The sequence below is a fragment of the Chelon labrosus genome, assembly GCF_963514085.1.
Source record: "Chelon labrosus genome assembly, chromosome: 12".
Classification (NCBI taxonomy): Eukaryota; Metazoa; Chordata; class Actinopteri; order Mugiliformes; family Mugilidae; genus Chelon; species Chelon labrosus.
Window position 1 is genome coordinate 9,509,014 of NC_140345.1, and position 11,500 is coordinate 9,520,513.

The window sequence follows — 11,500 nt, forward strand, 5'->3', positions numbered from 1 at the left end:
AATGACGCTCTATCGGGTGCACTTTCCCTCACTGGTTTGCTGGGGTGGATGCAATTACTCGTTTTCTCATAATGGTTATTCCATCGCTGCAGAACAGGAGACCACTATAAACAAAATGAAGTGCTATTATACAAAAAAGCTTCACCCTCACATACGTTCTGAGCATTCAAACAGTTATTAAATAAAAGAGCAGAGAGGAATCATTTTTCATTTCACTTCTCGTATTTCAAGGTTTTATTAATTTAAATAATTTAAAGTGGACACAAAATATCCAGCCAACAGTTTGCACGACAACAGGAGTTTCAGAGGCACCTTTTCCTTCCAAAGTGTCCCACAGCATTTCAGAGTGTTTCCTTGGGAAATGTAGGCCCCGCGTGCATTAAGAACAGAAAGAAAACCTGCCCAAGAAACCCTGCCAGCGCAACGGGTGGAGAGACAAATTTTTATAAAAGTGGATTTTTTTTTTTTTCCTTCTCCTGATGTCTCCAGAGCTGGGTATTTGAGAGCACACACTGCTCTGTAGGGAAGCAGAGGCAGTCAAAGCAAGTCACACCACAGTATGCTTAATACAGAGAACAGATGATTGATATTTTTTGGGTTTTTTATAAAAGTTGTCTTGCAACCTACCCTGTTCCCTTATAGCCACTGATCTATGCCTTAACACACAACCACGAGACAGCTGAATAAAGACATGTTAATTAAAAACGTTTGAAAATACTGGACAGTGAAACAATCTTAAAAAAAAAAAAGAAAGACAGACTTCCTATACCCCACTGCTAACTTTTTCCATACCTTAACTCCATTCAGATCACAATATGAAAAATACAATTTAAGAGATGTTACTTTTACCACGATCGTAACAATATTACTCCTCCAATAGTCAACCATGCACCATCATTTGTTTTTGTTTTTTTTTACGACTCGTTCCATTATTTCATTTAAGCTCATTTTGAAAACATGACCAAACCTGGTTTAGAAAAAATAAAAATAAAAAAAGAGCCACACTGTGCAGTACACAGTACCGCCACAGTAGCATTTACCAAGAAACACTGATGTCAAGTCTGAGACAACAGGACTTACTGTATGTCTCAGTAAGGGACAGAAATTAGAGGCTGTGTATTTTGCACAGTGAAATCTATTGTGTCATTCACTCAGAAAAGGACAAAATACAGCTGATAGCATGATTTCCGCAGTAAAATTGTATTCTTTCTTTTTGAGGAAGAACAAATATTTTTCATAGTGTCTTTAGGTATGGAAATAATTAACAAATCTGTAATGCCAACAAGTCAAAATGGTGGCATGACAAAAGTGGTGGTAAGAGTACAAAGTGGACAGTCTGGACTGAGGGTAGAAAGAGTCAGAAAAAGGGAACAAGAACTTTGTCAGCACACTTCAATATTTATATTTACACTCTCGCACGCACACACACGTACAACACACACACACACACACAGAGAGGTATTAAAGTCGCCTCAATGCACGCTTTTTATCTGCTTTCTTTTTCCCTGCTACATTATTAGTACTACTACTGTTGCTATTGCTGTTGGTGGTACTGGCTCCGTTAGCTCCATTACCCAGAGTGGCAGGTACAGCTGCAGCGCTGGGTCCTGCTCTCTTCATGGGGTCACCCGCGTGCTTCTTCGGCTGTGGGCCGTCATTAGGGTCCTGAGGTGCTCCAGACGTACCGCCGGGCCCACCCATTGCGTGGATCTCTGTGAGGAGACGGGCGCGAGACTCGTATTCTGCATAGTCCTCTAACAGCAAACGCCCGGCCTCTTCATTTAGAGCCGATTCCGGATTCGGATGTATGAGAAGACACTTGATTGTCTGTAGGGAAGTGCAGGAAAAAACAGAAATGTATTAAACCGTAGACATAACACAGCTGAACATCAAAGAGCAATCGGTCCACCTTACAAGTAAGACATGTCGGAGGCCGAGTTCTGCCTTCCAGTCCCTCTTCAGCACGTTGACACAGATCTCTCCCTTGTGGCCCACGTTGGGGTGAAAAATCTTGGTCAGGAAATACCCCTTGGGTGGAACAGCAGGGAAGTCCTTCCCGAGGACCAGACGCATTCGGAAAATGCCACCAGCAAACGGAGTTCCCTCTGTCAAAGTATAAAGAATTCATCACATGAACAATATGTCCTGGCCATGCCAAACTTGATCCATAAAAAAATAAGAGGGGCACTGAGCTGCAACTGAATCAACTGACAAAAACATAGAAAATGTTAAATTCTGGTCTGTTATAGACTACTAAACTAAACTGTTATATATGCTGAATATCTGCCCTTTTCTTAATAATAATAATAATAATAATAATGCATACATTATGTGAAACAAATAATCTTTAAATACAGTGAAGCATAAAGATTATAATTGAAAATGACGCAGAGAAGGCGATCTGTGGAGGTGTTACAAATGCCGATAAGTGTCTGGTTCTTCAAGGCCTACTTAAAAATAACAAGGTCTGAAGCTATGAGCGCATAATGACACGATAGCATGGATGCTGTCTGTGGTTGAAGTGGGTTATGTGTCTCACATGACAGAAGGAGAACCCACAAAACCCAAAAAATAATCCATAAAAAGATTAGTTTATACACGGTAAAACTTATGCTTCCCTGCATCATCTTAAGAAGTTGTTACCCTAATGTGCAAACTAGATCATGTAAAGTTTCATGAGGCCAGTGTCGTATTTCAGTCTTTAAACATGGGCAGCAAACCACAAACCACCTTAACATCACGGACCAGCTACCTGTCTCAGCTTAGCCATCACTCGGGGGAGGTTAACAGGCAAGCGCTGCCATTATCATAAGATGATGATAAAAGGTTAGTCATCAAGCAGAATCTCTCTTGACAGCATTATATTATCAATCTATTCTACTAAACGTGCATCGACGGGGCAGCTAATGCGCTCTATGCTGCAAATATGGAGCCGATGCAACAAATACAGCTGTAATTAGGAATACATAGTTAGCCAGTGCTAGAAAAAAATGGAATAAAAAAGGCACGTATTTCTTTGGTTATTTTCTCACCAAATATTTTTTTAGTTGAATTTACACATTAGTTACTTGTGAGTGGAAGCAATTTGTTTAATTTTCTTAAATGGATCGGATTTTTTGTAGTCTGTAGGGTATTTGTATTCATTTTATGACTGCCACAAACCTAAACCAAAGTCTAAGTAGTGTTCAGAGCTATTTAAGACATTTAGTTTGTTCGCTAGTTATTTATTTTGTTAAAACTATCCAGCTCTAAGTGGTGCTTTGTTTGCGGTAGTTATTGGTTTTGCAAAACAAATAAGGTTTTACTTTTATAAAATAAAATGAAATCTTTAAGGAACAGCTTGGCGGCAGTTTTTCTCTCAAAGCTTTGAGAGCCACTGTCAAGGACATAGACGTACCAGGATGAATTTTTAAGTATGTTGTATTTATGGTCACATAGTGAACATTTGATCTCGGAGAATGGAAGTAAGATAAGAGAGGCCTTTTTGGAGAGCACTTTAAAATCATGCCTCTACCAGTGTGCATGTCCAGTAAATGAAATGTCAAAAGGCATGTTCTGCATTTGACATTTCAACTAATTCATTTTGAGAAAGGTTTCAGATTTTGCTGTGGACAGTGACGCAATATAACTAACTAATCATGCGCAGACAGAAACCGTGTGTTTTCTTTAAAACCTGCAGTCCTCACCAGGTCCTTCGATGGCTGTGTGAAGTTCAGTTATGTCCTCCTCACTGGGGTAAATCTTGATGCCCTCAGGCGGGTCTGCGGCTAAAGCTGAAACCTCTTTGTAGACCAAGCGAAGAACATGAGGGGGCAAATTCTCCACATTGGAGTTCTGAGGAGAGAAATAACAATTAAGAGGAACCTTATTAAGAACAAAATACAGGTCAACATCAGGGATACTTTAAAGTAGATTTTTTTTTTACAGTGATAGACATAAAGTTGAGGAAAATCCACCGTCAGCATCACTTACAAGCCTCCATCTTTTCCTCTGGCTTATGTACATTAATTTACATTCATTATATTGCTAATAATTTTAACAGTAACGAGCTAAAACAAACCTGTAGTTGTTCTGGGTGAACTACAAAGTTGTAGCCTCACAAAAAGCAACCAAGTTTCAATTTGATTTATTCAACATGAGTTTATCCGGCATTAGCAGAATAAAGAGAGCCATATTACAAAACATTAATAGCAAGGTAACTGTAACAGTCCTTGAGGATCCAGCCGATGAGTAACTTTACGTTACCGTTAGCATTACTAGCCTAGCTTCAATCAGCTAATGTTAAAGCTGTTCGGTGGCTTTCAAATTTGAGATACTGCGTTTATTATAAAAAAGTATGTATTAAATTATTCAAATATAGAGAGTGTATACAAATAAACACGAGACGTCCCAGTAAATATACGCAACCCCAATTAAATAGAAAAAAATTACTCGACGGCTAAATATCGGCTCAAGCTAGCAGCTACTCCTGCTAGCCGTTAGCAACAAGCTCGGTCATTCGTCTTACCATCTTCAAAAAGGAGATCTGCAGGAGTGGCGGGTGTGTGGCCGGTGTCAGATATAATGAGCCTTTTCTGTGAACGTTTGAAAAAAAAAACTATCTTTGATTGGAAACTTAGCCGGGTCTCTCTGGCTACGGTTCTTTTCTTCTTTACGTTGACACAGGAACAAAAATACGATCCTCGGTTTAACCTACTACCACCGACCAATGGGCATCTTCGTGACGTTCGACGTTAGAAACCCTTAACCAATCACGGCACACCGAGGTATACACGTCACATTCAGAAGGCCTATCAGTTACGCAAAGTCAAAAATGTGACTGATTCTGGTCAGCCATAGGTCCGTTTAAAAAACTCACACCCCCAATCAATACTGATAACGCTTCTAAAATGTGAAATACAATAAGAAAACGCAAGTTACAAGAGCAATATTTACTACTTAACACATCTATCTAGGGAGAGAGAGAAGAAAATGATGTTTGATTGGTAGTTTTTGAAATAAAAACTGAGCAGCTCCATGCGAAATGTTACCAAAACAGCCAGACACTGTTCAAGAGAGAAGAACAAGATAGACATGTACATGAGTGGCTAAATCACAGAAAAAAATTTAAAACCACAAAGCAATGGGGGGCTAACATTTTCATTAGGTTAACATAGCACCAGTTTCCTCCAGTTGTGCAAACAGCTGGTTTCACCACATAATGAAAACATTCACGGTAAATCAAGATGTTTTCTTGCCAAATGGGTAGAAAGGTATGTTGATTGCTGTAATGTTATGTACCCACATAACCTGAACGCTAATTCTTCTTAATTTAGTGTACTTTATTTGGAAGTACAACAAGGAGAGCATGAAAGTAAATTTTAAAAAAGTATATTACAATAATGTCTGAGACTTTCTTTCCTCTGTGGTCGTGAATGTTGCTGGGAGATGCTAGGAGTAAGCTCAAAATGACTAGGAGATTTATTCCCAAGAACAGCAGCATAACTGACACCTATATCATGAATGGAAAAAAGAAAACAACAAGACAACAAATTCTAATTGCAGAAATAAAAACAATCCTTTCACTGGTAATCAGCTGGGGGGCACAACATCCTATTGCAAACAATAATGGCTGATTTTGTGGACTACAGGAGACAACAGGGAAGTGGACACACACCTATCACTGGATAGGTATCACTGGAAACTCACATCCATTCAGGATATTTATCAGAAAAGGTGCCTACGGAAGGCACAGAGCATAATAAGTATACAGCCACCCTTCACGCAGACTGTTCTCCATATTACCTTCTGGCAGATGGTACAGGAGCCTGGCTACACGCACCAAAAGACTCCAAAAGGACAGTTTCTAACACCACTCCATCAGACTCCTCAACTCACAATAGACTATTCTCTGGACACTGAACACACACCCTGTCTGACAGTATACTACAATGTGCAACATGACTGCCACTTTAACTTGTCACCTTTGCCAATTCAAATTTGATGCTGTAAATTCTGTAAGTCTTGTGCTACAACTTTAGTATTAAACTGTTGTTTTGGTTTTGCTCTCACTGTTTATGGCTGAGCTGACCAGTTCTCTTGTCCACAACATTTCATTGCACTGTTAACCCTGTATTAATCTTGCACACGACAAATAAAATTAAATCTGAATCTGACTCTAACTGAGGGGGTTGCTTAATAGTCTAATGGTCAGGGGGTATGCATTGACTCAGGTTAGGGACTCATATATGCAGGAAAAAATGAATTTATTAATCCTGATATTTGCATTGATTAAGTTATGTTACAGACACTTACGTACTTTAATTTTGTTTGGATGCAGTTTGTTTGATTTTAAACTGCGGGGGAAAACGTGGTATGAGGTTTCACTGAGAGTTTATTATTACACACTGAAATGCATATCTAGCAGTGCAATACAACAGTCTTGCATTCCAGTTTTCCTTCATGGTTCAGCTGTGTTATATCTACAGTTGAATACATTTCTGTTTTTTTCCTGTTCAATTCTAAACTAGAAAGATTGGTGAAGCCATACAAATATTACACGTTGTATAAGGATATTGCACTATGTTTCACGGAGGTCGGATTTTTAAGTGCAACAGAGTGATGAAAAACATTGAATTGCTGGACCCAATTCCAGCATGGAGACCACTTCTAACTAGAAGCAAGCCATCTAAAAAGCAAATAAGGACATAGCCGGAAGGAACTGTTTCAGGGTTCTGGGACTGTTCTGAATGCACTGACTGGGATGTGATCAGTCTGGAGCTGCACTTCATCCCTCATGCACTTGGATATGAGTCTGTGATGGGACTCATATCCAGGTGTGTGAGGGATGAAGTGCAGCTTCAATAGCATCTGTGTTGCTTAAATACCTATTTAACTGGAAACTAAACGTAATACTACTATTTTTTTTTCTATTAATCCAAATGCCACCACTATCCTCATTACCCAGACTGAGCACTAGGGGGAGCTTCAACACAGCTTCACAGTTATCAGATCTTGCTGGTAGGTTGACAGCTGCAGCGTGGTTAAACCGAGAGAAAGTTGAGAATAACGTTTATTTTATTTCAAATTAGTTCAGCAGAATCGCTGTCAGACCAACCGGTCGTCCAGTGCTGCTGTGATCATCATAAACCCACGTGACTGTTGCTCAACAACAACAATAACAAAAACAACATCACAACAAAAACAGACGACTCTTCTTCCGGTTTCTGGATGTAGCTGTCAGACTCCAGCATCATTTTCACGGGGAATTGCTTTATCAGCAGGTCAGTGGCTTAATTTCCATATTGTTTATTACCCGTACTTCACTTCGCCGCTGTGTTTGAAACTGTCAGCGGCCATATAAAGAGTATAATCAGCGGGTTGTTACAGTTTAGCCTCCGTAACTGAATGCTAACGGTGTAAGTTATCGCTAGCTTGAATGGTTTGCTAAGCTAGCGAGCTAGATAGACAGCTGTAACGTTTGGTTGCTGTTTGGTGATTATTTTGGTGTGTCTGTGTGTGGGCAGCTTTAGTATGAGCGAAGGAGAGGTGTTTCACGAGAAGCAACGATTGGAGCTGTGCGCGATTCACGCACTCAACAACGTGCTCCAGGAGCGGGTGTTTACCAAGGAGACAGCGGACGACATCTGCAAACGGTATGGGCACATTGTAGCATCTCTGTGTGTTTCCATGTAGCTTCGACTAGTGGAGATAAAGTGCTGTTTTGAAACAAGAATGGCTATTTACGAACCTCTTAATAAAGCAGGAGCGCTGCTATGTTGTCTGCCCATTGGATGAATATTAGCCCTTTCCATATGCTCTCAGCTCGTTACTGTGTCCCCACTCTTATTATTATTTTATCCTGTAATGCAGCTCATATAAAATAAGTGTTTGAGCTCCTGCACTTGCCACCTTTTCAGTCTGCCCATAATAATAAACTGTTTGCCAAATTAAATCCAGTCTAATGTTATCCTCAAACACTGCTGGCCACGCACCCAGGCTTGCAGAGCAAATGTTTGTGGAAATAGTGGATTCCGGTGTTGATTTTGTCCCTGGCAAACACCTTTGGGATTGTGAACACATCCTGGAAAAGAAAAAGAAAAAAAAAAGTCTTTCCTTATTCTGCTTTTATAGTCAGCCCTGTGTTTCTGTCAGAGTTCATAGCTTAACATCGTTTCAGAAACAGCCATAATACTTTTTTATGGCTGTTTATCGGGCTTTGAGTGGGAATGCAAACACAATCTCATTTGCCAGAACATTATGTTCACTAGTGAGAATAAATGCATTCCAATTTAAAAGTCCTGCACTAAATCTTTCATTTCATGAAGGATATGGTGTTCGGGATTTGTTTAAAATAACTGAGAGAGCTGTTGATTCAGCATTTCATTTTGGAGCATGAGGTTTGCAGTACTATTGAACTGCATTGTGTTGTATTAGCACATGTTTCTGACCTAATAGAAAAATCAGCATCTGTGGGCTAGGCTCGACGACAGATACACCTTTGTGTTAAACAGCGCCACAAACCCCATCCTCCAGAATGATAACATTGTTGAATTACCACCTTTCTTAACCCGTTTAAATGAAAACTTTAGTGCAGAGCTGTTATATTGGAATCCATTTGTTTTCGCTAGTGTACCTAATGATTTGTCAAGTTATTGTAAAACCGCAAGCGTCTCTGGTTGATTCTGTGCAGGGACGTTTGTTCTCCCATATTTCCTGATGTTGTCCCTGTGGTAGTGTACCTTGTCTAATAAAGATATAAATTCAAAATCTTTACATAAAAAGAAATTAGTAGATTTGGTTTGTCAGCAGACAATGATCTCTAGATATTTACTGTATTCCACACCCCAGGTACCCCCACGAATACGCTGTCATTAAATATAACATTAATCTTCAGGGGAAAGAGCTGTGGGGCTTTCTTGCGCAGCACATATCTTGTTAAGCGGGGCTCTTGTTTACGTCTTCAGCCATTAACTTAATCGAACATGATACTGGATGAGTCATGATCCTGGTGGCTTTTGACAAACAAATAACCTTTATTTGAATGAGGGGCAGTACTGACTAGAAATATGCAGTCCATTTAAAGCGCTATTGTTGTTGTTTGGGCTCATGCCCAGATGGAGATACTTGTGTGCAGGAGAAACAACAGATGATGTTTCTGGTAGAGTCCTCAGAGTTCGGAGTCTTTCCTGCTGATGGCAAAACTTAAAATGGAACTCACTGCCACATGTGAAGTTGACCTCTCATGATAGAGAAATACTATGTCTTTCACTCTCTGCAGGCTGGCTCCACAGTGCGTGGTGAATCCACATCGGTCAGTGTTAGGGACGGGGAACTATGACGTCAACGTCATCATGGCGGCACTACAAAGTAGGGAACTGGCTGCAGTCTGGTGGGACAAACGCAGGTGAGGGAGACACCAACATTTACTTCATCAGCTCCAAGCCCTTCTGCAGATTAATCAGTGGATAAAGACATATTTGTAGACTCACAGACAGACCCATTTCTGCACAATAGCAGACATCTTTAACAGTAGCTAGTCATGCATTGCAACCCCAAGACCTGCAGCAATGTATTGTAAGATTCATTTTTACTCACACTCTTAACCGTCCCGTGCTACAAATAAAAATGAGGACTTTATTTTGGTTAATCTAGGAAGTCAGTAAAAGTGCGGTGAAAATAGGTTGAGGTCTCTCATCATGAAAAGTCCCCTGAAATAGTGGCACTTTAGTTTAACACTTTCTTTCTGTACCCCTTTTAAAAAATACAGGACGGTTCAGAGCCTATGCATGTCAAAGGTCCAAGGCTTTATTCTCAATGTCCCATCACGAGTATCACTGGGGATCGTGTCCCTCCCACTCCGGCGGCGGCACTGGCTAGCAGTTCGGCAAGTTAATGGACAGTACTACAACCTGGACTCCAAACTGAAGAGTCCTGTCTGCATTGGGGGAGAAGCAGAACTACGGTAAGAATAAAGCCATGTAATGTGTGAGTGTGAGTGGGCCTGCTCTGAATTAGATCAAAACGTGGCATTTGTGTTGCTGCTTGAACCCTGTCCCACTCAGTGAGTCACTCCATATGAGCGGTCACATGGGCGTTACTTCATTCTTTGTGCTTGTGGTCCTCTAGTAACATGCCCACTGTCTGTGTCCCTCTAACCTTTTCTCTTGCCTCTCTTTCAGCACGTTTCTCAGCGAACAGCTTTCTCAGGATGTGGCAGAGATGCTCCTGGTTGTCCGACGGGAGGTGGAGGAGGACGGATCATGGCTGAACGCCGACAACTCCAAGAAGTGATGCTTTGGTTCGAGACGTTCCCTTGCATAGCATGGAAAACACTCCTCTGGGAAAAATGACAGACGTTTTTACTTTTAAATAGACATTTCAGAAATTTCTTCAGGGAATGCACTAAAATACATTAAATACCTACACACAGAGGAAATTCCAAAGAGAAGCAGAGGCGGGCGTTTACTCCTTAAATGAAGAACTGTGTTATTTTAACGGCTGTAAAAGCTTTTGCTCTGATACGACCTGTGTCTGCATCGTCTGCCCTACTCCTGATGCTTTTGTTTTAACACTGGGAAGGAGCATCTAAGCTAATCAAGTTGCAAGTTTGAGGAGAATGTGAGCTATTTCGACAACACTTAAGTTGTGACATATGACGGAACTGTTCACTGTTTCGGTTGGAAAGTTTGCAGACAGCGTTGTGCATGAAAACATCTACAGGATCATTTTTGGACTACTTTGTTTACTAAAATAACATCATGATGATAGTGGTCGAGCTGACTTGACACATACAGTATCATCTTCTCAGACGTGGATCATTGGTCACGATGGTCACGTCAAATGTATCACTCATGAAGCTGCGCCGTCTTGTTGTTAACCTTCTATGCACTGCAGAGTTAGAATTGTTAGCGCCGTTCGTCTTTTGTTTGTACCCACACGGGCACAGGTACCACATAGGCATCACCTCGTGAGGCACTGAAGGACAACACCAGTGTTTCTGCATACTTTCCCGACACTGGAATGTGTTTTTCCTGGTTTGCTTTTTGTTAAGTTTGATAGTCCTGGAACCAGTAACATGCAAGATCTTACCTCTGAGTACACACAGTATTGGAGCTGAAACATACTGTTTGAGTATAACACTAGAAATTGAAGTCAATGGTTGTACTGAAGTTGGGAACTAGTTTCATTTTCACCTAAACGGAAAGTATGCAGGAATGTAAACGCTGGTTTGTTACTGTATGTATCCTCTATGTCTGTAATTGTGTCTCTGCTGTTAATCTATGCATATCCAAAAGAATAGGAGCGCTGCCTCTGTTATACACTAGTGACTAACTCACACATATGCTCAGAGGTTGGTAATATTGAAATTTATTTATATTAAACCTCTTGTTTTAAGTATGAATCCATGGTAAAGCATGTGTGTTGTTGACGTCGCACTGACACGATGAAGACCAGTGTCGGGTTATTGAAGTTATTTTTATTCATGTTAGACTCTTGAGTGTAAAAGGATGCCATTCAA

The 11,500-nt window shown here is 40.5% G+C and overlaps 2 protein-coding genes across 2 annotated transcripts; one reads left to right on the top strand and one right to left on the bottom strand.

The window, feature by feature from the left end:
• Positions 1–153: 153 nt before the first annotated feature.
• ube2s (ubiquitin-conjugating enzyme E2S) lies at positions 154–5,094 on the bottom strand. Its single transcript, XM_084556168.1, has 4 exons — positions 4,508–5,094; positions 3,687–3,834; positions 1,915–2,105; positions 154–1,827 (listed from the first exon to the last, which is right to left on the bottom strand). Exons 1-4 carry the CDS (start codon positions 4,508–4,510, stop codon positions 1,462–1,464), a joined length of 708 nt encoding a protein of 235 aa, XP_084412294.1. The 5' UTR covers positions 4,511–5,094; the 3' UTR covers positions 154–1,461.
• A 1,910-nt stretch (positions 5,095–7,004) lies between these two features.
• Positions 7,005–10,301, top strand: josd2 (Josephin domain containing 2). Its single transcript, XM_084556844.1, has 5 exons — positions 7,005–7,262; positions 7,506–7,634; positions 9,260–9,385; positions 9,749–9,943; positions 10,161–10,301. The coding sequence occupies exons 2-5, from the start codon at positions 7,513–7,515 to the stop codon at positions 10,270–10,272; spliced, it is 555 nt and encodes a 184-aa protein (XP_084412970.1). The 5' UTR covers positions 7,005–7,262; positions 7,506–7,512; the 3' UTR covers positions 10,273–10,301.
• Positions 10,302–11,500: the final 1,199 nt, after the last annotated feature.